The sequence below is a fragment of the Onychomys torridus genome, chromosome 14, assembly GCF_903995425.1.
Source record: "Onychomys torridus chromosome 14, mOncTor1.1, whole genome shotgun sequence".
Classification (NCBI taxonomy): domain Eukaryota; kingdom Metazoa; phylum Chordata; class Mammalia; order Rodentia; family Cricetidae; genus Onychomys; species Onychomys torridus.
Genome location: NC_050456.1, coordinates 22,053,427 through 22,073,769, shown reverse-complemented (window position 1 = coordinate 22,073,769; position 20,343 = coordinate 22,053,427). Strand labels below are relative to the sequence as shown.

The 20,343-nt window shown below is 39.6% G+C and overlaps 1 protein-coding gene across 2 annotated transcripts in view; it reads right to left on the bottom strand.

Annotated features, from left to right (window-relative positions):
- The window catches only part of Akap6 (A-kinase anchoring protein 6), a 432,518-nt gene that overhangs the window by 60,965 nt on the left and 351,210 nt on the right, over window positions 1–20,343 (bottom strand). For both annotated transcript variants that reach the window (XM_036205359.1, XM_036205360.1), the window contains exon 11: window positions 17,932–18,153. In XM_036205359.1, coding sequence (XP_036061252.1) covers window positions 17,932–18,153 — 222 coding nt within the window. The remainder of the gene's footprint in view (window positions 1–17,931; window positions 18,154–20,343) is intronic.

Genomic DNA, 20,343 nt, shown 5'->3' with positions numbered 1-20,343 from the left:
AGAAAACGAAGTTATCACTTAAAGTAGACGGCTGAAACTGAGATGTTTTGTTTGAGCCTTATGCCAAAAACAGATTAAAAACTTACAATAGACATAAAAGATAAAGAAAGGGAATCCACACAAAAAGCATTACAAAAAAAAAAAAATCAAATCACAGAGGAAGACAGCAAGAAAGAATGAGTCAAAGGAATTGCAAAACAATTCAAACAAACAGAAAAGAAGAGCAGGGAGTGTTTACCTGTCAATAATTAGTTTTAATGTAAATAGGTGAGATTAGCCAACCCAAGGAGCAAGTGGCCAAACAGATTAAGGAAAACGAAGTTCTGAGGATTTGCTGCCTACAGAAGACTCACTTTAGCTTTAAAGACATAGAAGGATGAAGTGAAGAGTTGGAGGCGAGAAGCCTCCTAAACACTAACCAAAGAGGAACAGAGGACCAGGAATGGCTATACTTAACTTCATACAAAACAGACCTTCCATCAAGAACTATGACAAGTGACAGAATGTCATTTTATAACAACAGTAAATTCCCCAAAGGGACATCACAATTATAAATAGCTAAATATATAGCAAAAATTAACAGAAATGAACCGTGAAATATTAATGCAACAATTGTGGACTTTAATACTCCCCCCTTTCAACAGTGGAAAGATCCAAACAGAAAGTCAGTAGGTGAACAGTGGACTCGAGCAAACAGAAACCCCGAAGTGATGTGCAGCAGAGCACGGACTAAAGTCCACAGAAACATTGTGTAGTTAGAGCCTTCATTAGGCCAGATGACAACTCTTGGCCAATCTAAGGAGTCCGAAATTAGACAAATGTCATTGTATTAACTTCTATGGTTATAACATGAGAAATTAGAAATAAGAAGAAAATTGAAAATTTCACAAACACATAGAAATTAAGCAACATACTCCCAAACAAGAAATTAGTCAAAAAGGGATCAAAAGACCAAACAGTGTATGTTCATGAAAAGCCTTGTATCAGTGTGAAGTGGGGCAGAGACAGGGTCTCTAGGGCTAGCTGGTCACTAGCCCAGCTTCTGGTTTAGTGAAGGACCCAGTTTCAAGAGAATAATATAAGAGGGACAGAGCAGGACATAGGACACTCTCTATATATCTGCACATAAGCACATGCACCACCCCATATATATCATACACATGGACCACACTCACACACCACACACACTCACAAATCCAGCAAAAATATATTAGTAGATAATTTTCCATCATGGTGTGGTGTGGTGTGGTGTGGTGTGTGTGTGTGTGTGTGTGTGTGTGTGTGTGTGTGTGTATAAAAATACATCTCAGGAAATGTTAAGTAATTGAATACAATCCAGATAAGTTTTGTAAGAAAAACTGTCTAGGTTAAGGTTGAATGCAACAGCAGTTTTAAATAAATCCTGCCCACTCTAGGGTCTATAGGAGTGGAAGAGACTAAAACAAGGTCAATGAAGGGCACCCAAACCAAATGCAGACTAAAGGATTTCTTCTGTTGTTTTATTTATTCCCCCCCCCTCTCTCTGTGTGTGTGTGTGTGTGTGTGTGTGTGTGTATCCCTCCCTCCCTCCATTTGTATTTGTGTATGTTACTGTGAATGAGGGGAGGGTATGTACACAGGGTGGATGCAGAGGGCAACTCTGAATATTGGTCATCATCTTGGACCTTGTTTGAGGCAAGCTCTTTGGTTGTTTACCTTCTCGTATGCCAGGCTGGCTGACCCAGGAGCCTCTGGGAGATGCTCTTCTGCTCCACACACTTTACCTACTAGGAGCACTTGGATGACAAGCATGTATTACTTCACGCAGTTTTGCATGGATCCTAGGGATTCACAACAAGCTCTTTGCCCACTAAGCCATCTCCCTAAGCTCCACTTCTGGTTCTTTAGCACAGGAGGATAGCCATTGGTTAAAACAATGATATGCTCCAAAATGGCTCAGAAAGTGTGAAATGGCTAACAGTTAGAGATGAAAATGCTTAGTATCCTGACTTGATTATTGCACCTTGTATATCCATGTATTGAAAAAACATAATGTACCTCATAAAGATGTATGAATATTATGCCTCTGTTTAAAAATACTATACAAAAATGTTTTTAAAATACAAACATAAAAAACCCCAAATATCAACAGGTTACTGTAATTCAAAAGAGGATCCAGTTCAAAGACTCAGGATAAAATACTTCTGAAATCATTTTCATAGCAAAAAAATAAAGACCTTAGAAGAATTTCAGTTTATTTCTTGAAAATATGATCATGAGGATAATTTCCATGGCACTAAGCAAGGGACTTATGAAAAAACAATTATTATTAATGAGGGTATGAAACAACAAAGAATAATTTTAGGAACCAGAAAGATGGTTCAGAGGGTAAAAAATGTTTGATGCCAGGTCTGATACCAGAGTTAGATCCCTAGACCCATTATAGGAGGACAGCAAACTCTTTAATTTGTCCTCTGACCTCCACACCATGGCACCCTCCTACACACAACTTTATATATCATATATATGTTTTTATATATTGTGTGTTTTAATTCAAAATTGAAATTAGGCTGAGGTGTAGCTTAGTAGTCAAACACTTGAGTAACATGCATGATGCCCTGCATGTAACCCTTAGGACAAAAAAAAGGCAATAATGAAAAAACTATGATAAACCTTCCCTACTTTACCAGGAAGGAAAAGTCATTAACAGCCCTACCCATCTGTGAACCCTGCAAGCTACAATAATGACTGGCTTAGCAAGGTCCTCCCACTGATGCAATAATGTACAAATGTTATGGGAATAACCAGCCACTTTCTGCTTGGATTTAAACCCTGCTCCACAAGATGGAACACATATCCAGTACTGTTAACTCAGTCAAAAACACATGGCTGGTAATGTCATGGGCCCCAAGAAAGACTAAGTACTATTATTCTGTTAAGGAGAAGTAATAATAAACTGCACCCTAAGTTCTTATATTTATATACGTGCACCTTTCAACACTCATCAGGGAATCATATTTTTGCAATTAGTTACAGACAGCCACAACCAGTCAGTGTGCAGAGAAAAAAAGGCTGTGGAATGTTTAGTTCTCAATGGGACATCTAGATCATACCCCTCCCCACAAAGTTCAGGCATTGTCATGGAAGAGGAGTCAGAAAGATCACAGATACAAGTAGCAAATAATATTTTCTGGACTCAATAACATAGTTGCTCACATGAATTTTCAGTAGCTGGAACTTCACACATATGATTTACTCAAGATCAAGCCAGTCAAAACTCCAGCATGGATAGGGGGCTGGCTCATAAAGCCCCACCCCTACCTGAGGAGCTATTGGTGACTGGTGGCTCCTGGGGAAGGAAGAGTTGGTTTTCTTCAGAAATGCAGACCCTAAGAACACACTCATGTTTCAATAGATGGTCTCACATCCATGGACACACAGGCAGTGCTAAAGGGACTCAGGATGGGTATATACGTATGTATGTAGGTAGGTAGGTATACACACACACACACACACACACACACACACACACACACACACACACACACGAAATTGGGAGAAAAAAAGTACTGGGAAGGATGAGGAAGAGATGGGGAGGAGATCCGATCAAAGCACTTTATATGCATATATTTTTTAACATTGAAAAGTGAGGTGTTTCAGAAATAGAAAAGAATCTTGAAAAATCTATCAGAAGTCTCAGGTAAGTGAAAGTAAAAACAGATTTTAACATTTTTTTCTTATAGGGGCTAGAAAGATGACTCAGCTGTTAAGAGTACTTGTTGCATTTCCAGAGGACCCAAGTTTAATTTCTAGCAGCCACATGGCAACTCAGAACCATCTCTGGCTCCATTTCCAAGTGACCCAATGCCCTTCTTGCCTTCACAGGCACCAAGCATGTAAATGGTGCACATACATGCATGTAGGCCAAACACCCATACAAACAATTTTTTAAAAAATTAAAAGGAAAATAGTTGAATTTTTGCATATGTACATGCATGTAGGCTTGGGGCAGTCATAGGACAGCTTAGGATTGCATTTTCTCCTTCCTCCATGTGGGATAGAACCCAGGTCATCAGGCTTGGCAGCAGGAGCCTGTACCCACTGAACCACCTCTCCAGCTCCCAAAACGGACTTTCAAAAGTGCAGGGAATATCTAGGGTATTTAATACTCACAAATAGGACTTCTAACAGGACACTGAAACATGGAGAAGTTGAGTAAATAGTGCATGAGACATCCCAAGTCAGACATCAGATTTTAACTTTCAAAGTTATGAGTCAGCATAGTCTTAGAGGGAAAAAGGAGAGAAGAAAAATGTGAGGAAAGGAGAAAGGGAGGGCTGAGGCGGGAGGGAAGGATGAGAAAGAGAGGAAGCCAACAGCTAAACAGTTCTATATGGATGGGAAGTTACCTTGAGAACAAAGCTCAGATCCTACTTGGTGACCAAGACTCAAAAGCAGCATTGCTAGTTTATATGACAAAGGTTGATACTTCTAATACAATTTTATGTTAAGCTAAGCTATTGTGAAGTAAAAGCAAAACCCTTCTAGGACACAGAAGGCCTTGGGAAATAAACTGGAGATCTGCAGAAACTCTTAGAATATGTAGTTCAGTAGCCAGAACTATTAATAATTTTTTAAACAAATGGAAACCACAGTGTACAAAACTGAAGCTGACCAATGAAAAGAACGTCACAAATAACTGAATTACTTTGGATATCATGAATACTTTTTTCTTTGTATTAATTAATTAATTTATTTATTTATTGTGTGTGTGTGTGTGTGTGTGTGTGTACATGCACACATGCTACACTGCTTGTATGTTGATAAAAGGACAACACACAAGAATCAGTTTCCCTCTTCTACCATGTGCATCCCAAGGACACAAGTCAAATCATCAGGCTTAGCAGCAAGTGTTCTGACAGACTCAGCCCCTTGTTGGCCCCAACTTTTAAAATTCTTATATATTACAATACAGTGTTAAAAAGAAATCCTTGAACATAAGGAAAAAAAGATCTAATGGTGTTACTAGAATAAAAATATATGTAATAATCAAATCTTAGATATATCAATAAAAATGGAGAAATAGACATACAGGAAGGAAGTTCATTTTTTCCACTTTAACACAGGTATCTCCAAGTAGTTAGCTCATTCACAATCCTGTAAGTAAAGCAAAAACTTTAACAAGCCTTCCAATTCACTAAAGTGACTATAAAGAAAACAACACTCTACACTCCAAAATGTTTAAACACAACAACACTGTAAGCATCATGCTTTATTAACACCCAGTACAGTTCTTGCTACATGGTAGGTGTCCAATAAATATTTATTGAATGAATACATGAATAAATGGGACCAGAGGAGTAATCTGCAATCTTAATCAAGGAAGTTAGTGTGAAGGACTTAGTTTGGCTATTGAAAGGTATGCACTCTTAGATTTGTTAGGAATGCAATGTCTAAGAAACTTGAATAACTAAACCGGGAACAAGGACAGAAGTGGGCATCCTAAGCCATATGTGTGTGTCTGTGTGCTCATGCATATGCATATGTGTGTATTTGTGTGTGTGTGTGTGTGTAAGTGACTTGAACTCACTTAAGAAATGCAGAAATAGCTGGGCAGTGATGGTGCACGCCTTTAATCCCAGCACTCAAGAGGCAGAGGTGGGTGGATCTCTCTGAGTTCGAGGCTAGCCTAATCTACAGAGTGAGTTCCAGGACTGCTAGGGCTACACAGAGAAACCTGTCTTGAAAAACCAACCTCCCCACCAAACAACAACAACAACAACAAACACCCCACCACCAAAGAACCAGAAATGCAGAAATAGTGAGTTTTACTTATCATTGTACTATTTCTAGTTAGTTTGTTAGATTCAAGCCATCCATTTCTTCAGCCTGGTCATTAATTTCCATCTTTGATTTCTTGTCATAAGCCTGTTCGTTTATTTCGTCACTGTGCTAGCAGTTTATTGGTGAGAGTCTTTGTATTTTAGAAATGACTTGAACAAGTTCCTGCTGATATATAAAAGCAATATATATATATTCATGTTCTCTGTATTACCATCCAGACTAAAATGCATGACTATAGAGATTACTTCTTTCTCTACTGTAGTTCAGAATTGGTATTCAAATAATAAAGATAGAGTTTTGGAAAGAAAGTAGGTCCAAGGAGGAAAATTGCTGCCATGACAACAAAGGAAACAGCACAGCATCTTTGGTACAAGAATGCCCTTTCTTCTTGATGCTTGATTTTAAGGGGGGATTCAACAGAACCCTCTATGCAGAACTCACTACATCATCAAAAGCATGCCAAGCCAGGAGTGGTGTTTAGAGGACTCACATGCGTCATCTGTAATTGAATAAATAGCCAGTGGGAAAATATGGTTATTACAGAGATGTAGAATGCAAAAATTGGAGAGAATCCTTTAAAGCTAGAAATCAAAATTATAAACAAAAACTATCAGGTGAAGAGAAATTCCACACTGGAGATTAGACACCAAAAGTCCAAGATTGTGATGTTAACAATGAAGAGAACATATTGCTGGTACTTATTACTTATAGACTGGTCAAATCTAAAGGAACGATGTAAGATAAAGTAATAGGAGATGGGTGACAGTTCAATATGAATATTCAAATTAATTTAACTGAAGGAACTGAAACTCCAGAGGACTTGTTTTATTTATCATATCTCCACTGTGTCAGACATAAATGTCTTAAAATACATGTTCATAGACTAATTCTTCCCTTCAACTTTTTTGTTTTTTGTTTTTTTGAGACAGGGTTTCTATGTGTAGTTTTGGTGCCGGTTCTGGACCTCGCTCTGTAGACTAGGCTGGCCTCGAACTCACAGAGATCCACCTGGTTCTGCCTCCTGAGTGCTGGGATTAAAGGCATGAGCTACCACCACCTGGCCACAAACTAATTCTTAACTATATTCTAAATATCTGTCCTTATACCCACAGATAAGTGTAGTACATGACCCCTCATCAAGAAAACTTCTCTTTGCAACAGATGGATACCATTATAGAAAACCATGACCAATCACAATGCAGAGTTTGTGGAGCCCTGCCCCATTAGATATATCTACAAAACAGCTCCCTCACCTAAGGCTCAGAGAACACTGCAGCAGAGGACAGAAAGAGCCAGGGCATCGGGGAGTTTTCTGTGAGACTGTGTCTTCTTGTCTCACCAACATGACTGCCTAAACATGAGCTGAGCCACAAAAACAATAGACATTGTCAAAGTAGGTGGGGAAAGACCCCAAGCCCTCAACACTACACAAAAAACTACAGCAGCCGAGGGAGGCTGAGAGCTGGAGAAATAGTCTCACCCTGAGAAAAGCACGGCAATTGGTTATCCAAGCCCTGAAAATATACACACAAGTAAAATTATACAAACTGAGCAGGATGCATTGATGTATTTAGGAATATATACATTTATATACGTATACATATAGGTACCGAGCAACAATCAATGAAAAAGGAGGCCATGAATTTGAAAGGCAGCAAGGAGGGCAGTATGGGAATGTTTAAAGGGAAGAAAAGAAAGGGGGAATGGTGTAATTATATTATAACCTCAAAAACCAAGAGAAAGAATTAAAAAAATAAAAATTAAAAGGCAAAACAATTGTACAAGTCCTTTCTCAGTACTTATAATGCAGATATTTAAAACATATTGAGATCTTACCAAGAAGACTTTTAAAATTCTTATTTATTTATTTATTTATTTGTTTGTTTGTTTATTTATTTATTTATTTATTTATTTTTATGTGTATGAGTGTTTTGCATATCTATGTACCACATGAATGCCTAATATCTGAAGCGGTTAGAGGAGGTATCCCATCCCTTGTGACTGGAATTACAAACAACCATAAGCTGCCATGTGGGTGCTGGGAATCAAACCCATGTCTTCAGGAAGAGCAACCGGTACTCTTAATCATGGAGCTGTTTTAAACACAGATATAGTACCTCATTTAACTCATTAATTTCATTAATCTTAGAAAATCACGGGACTCTCATAGGTCATGGACTAGAAATAAGGCCTGTGATGGTTGATGTTGTTACCTGGCAGGCTCTGGAATCTCCTAGTGACAAGCTTCTGGATTGCCTGTGAGGGTTAGTCTCAGTTAAGCTTGTTGAGGTGGGAATACCACACCTTAAAAATGTACAGCACTGTTCTCTGGGTTTGGTTCTTGGACAATGTAAGCAGAGAAGGTAATCATTATTCTCTGCTTCCTCACTGTGGATGTAACATACCAGACATCTCAAGCTCCTGCTGTTGGGATGTCCTGGCATGGACTGTACCCTCAAACCTAACCATGAGTCAAAGTAAACCTTCCTCCCTTCATGCTCTTGTCATATTATTTTATCATAGCAACAGGGAAAGCAGCAGAGATCACGTGCTTATATTTCTGTACTACGGAGGCCCTAGGGCTCTACATTTACCCAGTTACTGCACTGGTTTGAAGGGCAATGGCCCACATAGAGTCAGATGCTTGAATACGTGGTCCCCAGCTTGATGGAACTGAATGGGGAAGACTAGGCAGAGTGGAGTTGTTGGAGGTCTTGGGCGCGGAGGAGTAGACTTTGAGATTTCAAAAGTCCTGCTCCCTGTCTCTGAATATCTGTGTCTGTGTCTCTGTCTCCACCCATCTCCCTTCCTGGTGGTTCTTGTTTCAAGATATGAGCTCTCAGAGCCTGCTCTAGCACCATGCCTGCCTGCCTGCCACCATGCTCCCCGACATGGTGGTCATGAACTCTAACCTCTGGAACTATAACCCCCCCCACACACACAATCTTCCTTTTATAAGTCGCTTTGAACACGGTGTTGTGCCATGCAGTAGAAAAGTAACCAGGATAGAGAGTACAGCATCACCTTAGAGAGTCTCTTCTCTGGGTTTCTTTCTTTGGGAGTATTAACCAAGAAAACTGCATTAAAAGTGGTAGGAGAGAACATTAGGAATGGAAGCCTCTGTCATGCTGATTCTGGAGAGTAGTTCTGTTGGACTTTAGGGCTGAGCATTGACCTTGGCTTCCATGAATCTGCTTTACCCACGAGCAGTAGTAGTGAGTGCACCATGGGACTTTAACATCCTGGACTCAGGGACAGAACTCTCCAGGTCAGGGGAGGGGCATTCAGCATTCTCTCATGAAAGAGAAGAAAGGGATTTTGCTTAATTCTTCCTTCCTTCCTTCCTTCCTTCCTTCCTTCCTTCCTTCCTTCCTTCCTTTCTTTCTTTCTCTTCCTCCCTTCCTCCCTCTTCTTTCTTTCTTTCTTTCTTTCTTTCTTTCTTTCTTTCTTTCTTTCTTTCTTTCTTTCTTTCTTTCTTTCCTTCTTTTATTTTCTTTCCTTTCGTTTTCTTCCCCCACCCAAGACAGAGTTTCTGTGTATAGCCTTGGCTGTCCTGGCACTCACTCTGTAGACCAGGCTGGTCTCAAACTCACCTGCTTCTGCTTCCCTCTGCTGGGATTAAAGGCATACAACACCACTGCTGAGTGACTTTGATGTTTCTTATTTTTTAAAGATTACGGGCATATATTCATTGTACATAGTGATTTTAAAGACGTCTTAATTCAAGTATATCATGTACTTTGACCATATCCATCCCCACACCCTTCTTTTCTTAATTCTTATGCCTGTCTTCTCTCTCTCTCTCTCTCTCTCTCTCTCTCTCTCTCTCTCTCTCTCTCTCTCACACACACACACACACACACACACACACACACACACACACACACTGATTTGGTTGCTGTAATGATATAAAAGCTAGAGTCCACAAAAGAGAGAAAATGTATTTTTCTCTTTCTGAATCTGGTTTATCATGCTTACTATTATAATCCCCATTGCATACATTTTCCTGCAATTGATATATACTTTAGAAAACTATACTAAACCTACCTGTAAACACTTTATTTGACTAATCTAAGCATGATGGAACATGTGTACTCCCAACAGTCAGCAGGTGTAGACAGGAGGATCAGAAATCTAAGGTCATTCTTGGTTACATAGCAGTTGAGCATGGCTTGGGCCTTCTAAACCTGTGCCTCAAAAGATCACTAAACTATTGCCTTGGCCTTTCTCATTCCCATCAAATACTAGTATGAATAGGAGTGACTTAAATCTATCATTGAATTTCAGCATCATCAGGTCTTCTCACAAGTTAGTTCTAGATTATATCCAATTACTTAAAATTATTTTTATGGTATTAAGTAGAAGGAGTTTTTAATATGTGGTAGAAAATCTGGCGCATTTATAAATAACCATACATTGTTTTCTTTTGATTAGCACATATGGTTACTATAACCCCTCTAAAATATATCTAAGCCCCTTGAGAAAACTGAAGCGAAGTGCTGGCTTGCTTTGGCTCTTACTGGGTTAAACACAGGTTCTCACAGCGTTCTCAATAATGTCATCAGAGGCAAGAGCATCAGGATGACCCAGGTAGGTAGCACTAAGAAATCCGGCCACTTTTCCCATGTATCGAAACTTACAAATATTCTCTCCTACCACTTAGCCTAACTTCTTAAAAATGTGACAGGAAATGAGGTTGTTTATAGTGCCATTTAGAATAGTTACAGTAGCTATGGAGAATTTCTCCCAAATGTCTTAATTACATTGGTCTTATTTTTGTTTCCAAAGACTGTGTCTTGATACTTGAGAAAATATTTCTCTTTTTAACTTTCTTTCCCTTTTGTTAGTATATATTATTGTAAAAATAATCTGGTTTCATAATGACATTTCATACATGAGTAAACGTACTCTGACCATGTTCATCTTCCCGCAGCCTCTCTTCTTATTCCTCCCCACTCTCATTCTCCCTTTCTGTTTGCAAATTATTTCTCTTCTACTTTCATGCCTTAAAAAAAAATCTGGATTCTGCATATGAGCAAAACCATGTGACGTTTTGTCTTTGATAACTGTGTAGTTCACTTAACAGGATCTCCAATTGCATCCACTTCTCTTAAATGACATTATTTTGTTCTTCCTTATGGCTGAAAAAGTGTGTGTGTGTGTGTGTGTGTGTGTGTGTGTGTGTGTGTGTGTGTGTTTCTTTATCCATTCATCCATTGATGGTATCTGTACTTCTTCCTTGGCTTAGCTATTATGAATAGTGTCACAATGAACACAGACATTGATTTATCCAATTGCTATTATATGCTGGCTCTTATTCCACAAGTCCAGAGCAGGAGTGGTATAACTTTATTATGTCATCTTTCTCATTTTAGTTTCTTAAGGGGATCTGCATACTGACTTCTTCCATAGCAGCTGACTAATTTACAGTGAGTTTATGGAGATTAGAAATTGGAGAAGGTTCTTCCAGGTAGCTCAATTTGTCTGAGCCTCTTTATGTAGCTCACTCAACTGGTCTTTGCTTCTTCTGGGAAGCTCGACTTGTCTAACAGTATTTCTTAGCAGTTCTTACTAGTTATATAAAATGCTTGGGGAGGGAGGAGCCTAGTGAATCTGGTCAATTTCAGGGACTTCCTGAATCTTTTGTGTTGTGTACTTCTTGAGCTTAGCAAGCTTCCCTGGAGGAAGGAATGTCCCCATCTTCCCTTAGAACATCCTACATTTTAGAGAGCTTCACTTTAAGATAATGGGTTTTATCTAGGAGGAAATTGCTACACATTGGGAGTATTTTTCGATTTGGTCTATCCCTTCATTTGTTTGTGTCTTTGGTATTGCATGTTTGGAATTTTTGAGCCAGGGTCTCACTGTGCTTCCCAGGTTGGCCTCAGATTTGTGAATTTCCTGACTTTGTCTGGGTACTAAGATTATAGGTGTATGCTGCCACAGCCAAAATGAGTGACATTTATTTCCAGAGTGATCACTTGTTACCGCTGCACAGTTCATAGTTAACTTTAAATCCTTTTAGAAGCCCTGCTCCATATGTTTTCATTCCCATGATTTAAAACAACGACACTGATTTCCATTAGCTATGTACATTAACTACTTTTCTCCTTTCTGTGACTAAATATTGGACAGGAAGAAGCTTGGAAGAAGAAGTGTCGATTACAGTAAAGGAGGCTGCAGTCTGACTGGCAAAGCAAGCTGAGAGGAGCTGCTCAAGGCGATGGCTGCAGGAACATGAGTGTGCTTGCTCGCATGCGGAAGGACGGAGAAGCAGAGACTGAACCTGCAGCTGGGCAAGGCTACAAACCTCAGGGCCTCCCATGGCTGACTCACTTCTGACAGCTAGAGCCCATCTCCCAAAGATTCTGCAGCCTCCAAAAGCATCACCAGCAGCTGTTGCTGGACCGTTCACTTTCAAAACACAACAGCTAGTCACTGGATACTTAGAGATAAGGGAGCAATAGACTCCATCTCAATGTTTTCTTCCATAATTAGGAGATAGGGAAACCTAATACCTGCTGCCTAAGGAGAGGATGAGAGTTAAATAAACAACCTTAGACCAAATGCTTAGAAACAGCCACATACCTTATAAGTATTCAACAAGGATTAGCTGTAGTTACACTGTGACACTACAGCAATATGGTTGCCCACACCCCCTGTGTGTGTGTGTGTGTGTGTGTGTGTGTGTGTGTGTGGTGTGTGTGTTCATGTGTATGTGTGTGTATGTACATTTGTGGTGTGTGTGTATGGTGTGTGTGTGGTATGTGTATGTATGGTGTGTGTGTGTGTGTGTGTGTGTGTGTGTGTGTGTGTGGTGTGTGTTCATGTGTATGTGTGTGTGGTGTGTGTGTTCATGTGTATGTGTGTGTATGTACATTTGTGGTGTGTGTGTATGGTGTGTGTGTGGTATGTGTATGTATGGTGTGTGTGTATGTGTGTGTGTGTGTGTGGTTTGTGTGTTCATGTGTATGTGTGTGCATGTGTGTTTGTGGTATGTGTGTATGTTCATGTGTACATGTGTCTGAGTGGTGTATGTGTATGTGTTCATGTGTATGTGTGGTGTGTGTGTTCATGTGTATGTTTATGTATATGTGTATGGTGTGTGTGTATGTTTGTTGGTGTGTGTGTGTGTGTGTGTGTGTGTGTGTGTGTGTGTGTGTGTGGTGTAATGGGTACATATGTATGCATGTGTGGAGGCCAGAGGACATCTCTTGTACTGCTCTACGACTGTCTGTCTTAGTCCCTTGAGGAAGGGTGTCTCACTGAACCTGACTTTGCCTTTTTCAGTGAGATTGGTGGCCAGCAAGCCTCCTGTCTCTCTTCCCACCCCTAGCTCTGGAACTGCAATTTAAAGCCACATCCTACCTTTTATGGAGATGCTGGGGATTTGAACTCAAGTCCTTATATGCTAGGCTATCTCTCCATCCTGGTTCCTAGTTCTCAAAGAGGTGCAGATGCAGACATTTCCACATGGGTGATTTTTAAAGTCTAATACAGGGTCAGATAAATATGGTCTCTGGGTCAAATCTAGCCCACCACTTGCTTTTGTAAATAGCTTTAAAATTAATTTAATCAGCTACAGCTAGATGTATTATTTAACATATTGTCTGTGGATGCTTTTGCATCACCGCATGAGTTGTGTAACTGACAGAGATGATATGACTCAGCCTTTTATGGAAAAGTGTTTTGAGAAGGAAACAAAGCTCCAACAGTCCTCTGAAGGACAGGTGTGTGGCCCAGTGGGCAGCGCTGGGATTTGCATCCAAAGAGCATTGTTTTTGTTCCCTCTATTGTCTCCGTGTCCACTTAAACAAGTCACATTTGCTTCCCATAGCCCAAGTCCTTCATTCACAAAAATAAGTAAGTGCACATGTAAGAAGGTAATTAGTAACACACATGAAAGCATTTGGTCAAACACAAATTGCTACACAAATCTGCAGCATCAAATGATGAGGCGAGCGTGTCCATTCCTTTCTTCCCTTCTGGGTGACAGCACAGTAGAAGGTCTACTCTCCCTTCCCTTCCCAGGCTGGATCTGGGCCTAGGCCAATGCTCTGGGTTTCTTTAGCTGGTAATAGACAATTTGTTCCTAATTTAGAGTCTTTAGAATAATTAATTTGGTTTTGGGATACAAGGAACATATGATTAAGTAATTATATTCCTTTCTCTCTGAAGGGTTATGGTTAAAAGGCAGTACCTTCCAGCCAATGGCATTGAAGCTCCACTCTTGGGTGATAAAGGCCCTTTGCCAGTTGGCCTCATTAAGTCCTTGACATGAGCCCCTACAATTTGTTATTAAACTGTGTTCAGTCCTCAACAATTTTACATTTCTATCCCAAGGCTTTGGAGTCACATGTTCATGGCACCCCACTGCTGGCTTTAGACTCTTTATTGTACAGAATTTCTCTTGTGTCTAATCCTTCATCTACAACAATTACTGCATTACAGGAAAAATAATTCTATAATTGCTTTTTCCTTTTTCTCCGTGAAACATTAAAATCCTGATCTCTTTCCTTATTGCATACCAAGGTGGGTAGAAAATTCAGTTCTGTCCACAAAGGGATGGACTTTCTCTTTTATATTTAGCACCTCCTCTCTAGCTTCTGGATCATGCACTGGGGCTCTAGTATTAAAACCTTGGGGATTCAGAGAATAACAAGCCATAGAGTTAAGGCCTGGAGGTAAAGCGCCCTGTGCAGCCAGTGATGGTGGAAGACATGTGGGAACCCACAGGAGGTGCAGAGCACACCGTCTACCCAAGCTCCACATGCAAAGAGTCTTCATCCCTCCCTGACCTAAGTTGTTTCAAGTCTTGTTTTCTTTAGACTCTGGCAAGCAAAAGGTTTTATTCTGTGTGTGCTTATTGCAAACTATGATTTTTAAAGACATCATAAACACTATATGACATTTTTATACTAAATTACAGACTTTTGGTTCTGCTCTACCAATGAATCTGGTAAGGCACAGAACACTTGATTCATTATCCCAGAAGTCCTGAGAATAACCTGCAAATAGCTTATAAATGTTAAAATTTGGGCTATGATATATACTAATTTCAACTGACATGTGCTGTAGATGATTGATTGGTAAATAAAACACTGATTGGTCAGTAGCCAGGCAGGAAGTATATACAGGACTAAGAGAGAGGAGAATTGGGAGAAGAGGAAGGCAGGAGGGGACACTGCCAGTGGCCGCCAAGACAAGGAAGATGTAAGGTACCAGTAAGCCACGAGCCACGTGGCAAAGTATAGATTAATAGAAATGGGCTGAATATAAGAATAAGAGCTAGACAATGGTAGGCCTCAGCTAATGGCCAAACAATTTAAATAATATAAGCTAAACGTCTGTGTGTTTAGCTGTCAGACTAACAGGGCTTGGTGGGGGCTGTAGCGAAGCTCTCCAGCTACAGACATGTATAAATTTTTCTTTAGAAGAAAACAACAACAGAAGGGTGTTCTGCCCGATCTCCTTAACTTGTCTATTCAAGCTCCTAAAGGCCGACTTTGGGGTTGGGAACTTAGCTTAGTGGGAAAGCAGCTAGTTGCCTTGCATGCACAAGAACTGTGTTCCATCCTAACACCATAAAGAGAAAAAAGTTGATTTTCATGTCATAAAGGAAACACGTCAGGGCTCTAAAGGTTTGATGAGCTTCACCTTAGAAAATGGCACACAGCAGAGGGCACTGATACATCACAAAAGTAGAGACTTAACCTTGATATAGACACATCCCATCTGCCATTGCTAAAGCTGTGGCTTTGGGCTAAAAATCTGAAGAGAGTAACCAATAAATCTGCATTAAAGAAACAATGAAATGTACTTCCATCCTGTCTTTCCTTTTAAGTCTCCTGATATGGAAGATGCTTAGGAAATAATAGTTAATATCAATCTTACATAGTAATTCATCCAAAGATCATTAGAGACAGACAGTCCTGGATCTCAATATAAGGCTACTACTCATTAATGATGACCTTGGATACACAAAACCTAACTTCCTTGGGCCTCTGATTCATATAGCCCAAATCAAGATCCCCATAGCTCATTCATAGTGCTGCTATTAGGATTAAATGATATATATTTACATATTCAAAATGGAGAAGTAGAGTTTTCAAAGGAAGTTCATTATTACTACAGCCAACATCATGAATGATCTTTGCATTGTGATTGTGAATGAAAGAGGGAGTCCTAAAGGGTAGTTTACAGCATGGGTATCTTTGTAATGAAATGAAAAGCAACCAACACTAAGGAATTCAATTTAACTATAGGAAGCATTCTGTAATGAATGTTGGGCTTGTGAGCCTGATTGCCTTAGTGGAGCAAGACAGAGACAGGGAAAGGTCAGAAACCACATGATTAGGCTTACATTATTGGTTAATTTTTTTTAACCTTTCCTTTAGGATAGGAGATTCCCTGTTGTTGTTATTATAGAATTTAAAAATTGCTAAAAAGACTGGAGTATAAACACAGATAACTTAATGGATAATGACACTTAAAAATACTGCAAAGATACATTTTTGAAGAAGAGAAGGAAAGTGGAAAAGTCTGTGATGGTCTCTGCTGTACTGAAATGACAGTTCTCTGCTTTTTTCAGAAAGAGATCAAGGAATCATGGCATCATGTAAGAAACTTGACCACCTGTCAAACAATTAATGGGACTGGAATGTGATCTAATTCCAAAGCTAGGGACACTAGTCAGTTCACTAAAGCTGCAATAAAGATACAATGGAAGTTAAAGAAAATACCCAGATCCTACCCCCATAGTTGTCCAGATGATCTGTAAGATGCATGCCATGCTCAAACATAGAGGTACATGCCTAAGTACCCCTTCTCCCTGCAGCGGGGCTTGAGTGGGACCAGTTGATCATCTGGACATCTCAACGCAATGGCAGAAGATGAATTATTTGATTAAAACAATTCCTATGGGTGTGACACAGGCAGTTTATGGGCAAATGCTTTTAGCATACCCTGTCTTACATTACAGCAGACAGTGAGAGGACAAAAGAAGTATGGTGACTACAAAGATCGCTAGAAGGCATCAGCTCAATAAATCCTGGCTCTAGGAGGCTTTGAGAAGAAATATTTGCTTGGCCCAGAAAGTTCTTTCCTTTACAGTTGTTCCTTTCTTCCTTTTTAAGATCTTCCATGATACAAGGTATCTTGCCACTAATTCATTCCATAGGCCCAAAGCCTCAAACTGACCAGTCAAAGGCCAAATAATTACTGTTGTACTGGCATGTTCAGGCATACAGGTTCTTCTGGGCAATGAAGTAAAACATTCAAATGTCAGATTGCACTCCACGGGCCAGCAAGATAGTTCAGTGGGTAGAGGCACTTGCCTCAAGCCTGATGACCAAGGCTGGTCCCTGGAACATACATGGTAGAAGGAAAGAAGCAACTGCCAGACGTCATCCTCTGACCTCCATGTGCATGGTACAGCACATGAGAGTTCATGCAAGTGCACACGTACAAACACATACACACATCTGTAATTTTTAAAAGCTCTTTAAACCTCAATCCAAAGGATACCATATAAAGAACAGAAACAAATTTGGAGAGTACTTCTCCATGGGACTTAAACACAAAAACAATATCGATGATCCTGTTGTCAAGAGTGAGCATCAAAGGGATATGCCTCTGATGTGGGATTTCTTTATTTCTTTCCTCTGTGACTAGCTGAGTCTTCAAATGTAAAAATTATGTTTTCTTTTGTTAGCATTAATGGGTATCAATTAAATCACATGCTTTTCCCATATCAATTTATGGTAGTACATTTTAAGCTGTTTATGGAACACTCAGATCTTTCAGAGTCCCTAGTAATCTTCCATGTTTGCTGGTCTGCTTTTAATTTATCAAAGTCCTCTTCTAACAGACATAGCACAAGCCTAGAGCCAGCAGAGACTTCCTCTATTCAGTGTGTCTCTGATATGCTTTGTGTTTCTCTGACACATGTAGAGGTTAGCATCAGAAGCGTGTGAATTCCAGGAAGCGTTTAAAGGTCTAGCCTTACACAAATGCGAGAGCACAACACTTTATGTACTTGATAAATGTTTCATCTCTCTCATAAAGGAAGCTTTTAATCAACTTTGATTGCTCTTCTTTTATTATTACCTTAAAGTATTGAAGGTGTTTCTCGGCATTGGTTCCTTCCTTCTCTTGTCTCAGACAGGAGTTGAAGATGAGAAGCTCTGTGTCCCTGAGCCATCTTTTCAGTTCCTTGATCCTGATCTCCAGCTGCCTAACCAGACTTCCACTTTCAGGAGACAGCAGGGCACGAGGTCCCGACCCACTGTGCCCTACCATTGTGTCCTGGATCTTCTCTCTTAGTGTTTTCTAATGCATCAGGTGAAAAATAAGAAGAAACAAAACAAAGCAAAGATAGATTAGCTGGCATGCCAAAGACACATGGCAGGAGATAACACACAGTGATCCCTTCTACCTCATGATTGACATTTGGCTCAGATTAGCTTGATGGCACCTTGGGGGCCTGCTTATTTAGTGCACACTAGTCCCGCTACCAGTGGATGCACAAGGAAAACTTCATTCCTTAGACTTGCCTTTCACCAAAAGGAGCTTTGGTCCAAATTACCATGGTCATGGACAAAAATTCATCTGAATTCTAATGGCAGAAATTTTATAGTGAAAAGTTGTCTATATAAAGTGTTCATGAGAGAGGCCTGAGTTTACTCCATATACACAGGCCGAGAGTACAGGAGATTAAATTCCTTTTCTCTTTTCCCTTCTGTGAGGTGCAACTCCCCAAATAATAGGAAAGAGCACTCTTAATGAGGTATTCTGTGGTTCAGCTGTTGTGGATTTCACATGAATCGGGGTTCTTCAGCCCCATAGTTCTTCCTACTTTTCCTTTTGGATTCAGATAATTTAATAGATATGTGAAAACAATCCTCAATTTGCCATGCGATGAGCCTGGGTAGACCAAGCATTATGGCATAGAGATGCTTTTGTGCTGGTTCTCGTTTCTTTCTCTTTGGTAGAAGCACACTCTTTACAGAATCAATAGGATTTAATCTATAATGATAAATTAAACCTAGAAAAATACGCTTTAGAACACAAATAAAATTAAGTCAACAAACATTCATCTGCTCCACTGTGTTCTGTAAATAGTATCTTTAGGAGATCATGACAGAAAAATGGCCTTTCGTGGCAACACCCTTGCATTTTCATGGTGCAAATATTGATAATCTGAAGGCCCTCGGTGGACTCCAGATTTAGCTGTTGTTTTTACGCGTTAACAAAGTGACGGCAGGAGGTGAAATCAGTGCCCTTGGAGGCTCGGGTCACACAAAGGAATTTATTGCCACTTTTTTGTTCTGGAACAGTTTGCAATCATAAATTCTTTATAAACAGAATACTTCAGAGAATGGTCCGTCTTCATAAATATACGACAGAGGACATCAATTTCATTTAATTCACAATTTGTGTCAGCACAGCAGATGCCAATGCCTGCCTTGATAGGGTTGTTTAATATGCAATTGAGACAGAGTAATATGCAGCACAGGGGACGAAATTTCACAGATTAAACTGTACGCACCGCTGACATTTCAATCTAATGTATTTTCATTCCACACTGTTCACCTTAGATGAAAGAAATATTAAAAACCATATCCCTCTATTTTACTATTGTTAGAAGTTAAAATCCTTGTCTTTAATTTTTTTCATGCCAATTAAAATGTAATCATGCCAATTAAAGCAGAATGCCTACTGGTGTCAGTGTGGCTCCAGCTTTATTAAGCTCATCTTTCTGCATCCTACTCTCCCCAAATTACTGCAAAACTGTACAGTATTGGAGTGATATATTGTCAAAACGGCAACTGTTTGAATGACATCTGACTCATAGAGACTAATTAAATACTGCGTCTTCAGTGCAATAACAATTTATAATTTTTTTGGTGAGGAATTGGTATTCACCACACACTTGAAACAGTTTTCCAGGGGAGTACTGTTATGTATCAAATTAGGAAAGATACATTTAAATGGAGTGTCAACTGTTTATCACTTTATCTATGAGGCCAATGAAGTCACTGTCCTTTTCTATTTTGTAAACAACCTTTGAAAATATCATACAGTAATCACGCTTCTCCCGAGAGCAACGAGGAGTGCAGAATTTAGTAGGTCCTGATTTAAACCTCCCCATTTTCAATTACATTAATTATCATTAAAAGGCAAGGCCATAATACGAAAGAGTAAGAATTTTTGAGATTTTTTTAAGTTACTTTGAACAACTGCGGAGTGTAGAGAATTTCGATGAGAAACTCATGAGGGCTTAAATGGGCAGGTTTTTAATCACTTAGATTAAGCATGGCATGAACGGAACACTGGCATGTCTCCAAGTCATCACAGGACATGGAGAGCTCCTAATTCAAAATATTTCTAGAGTATTCTTTCTTTAAAAAAAAATTAAAGAGGCAGAAAAATAGAGGGCTTGAAAAATCATGTTCTGTCACTGACATCACCCTCGCAGCTATTATGACTAATCACTTAGGGTAATTGGCAAATCTAGCT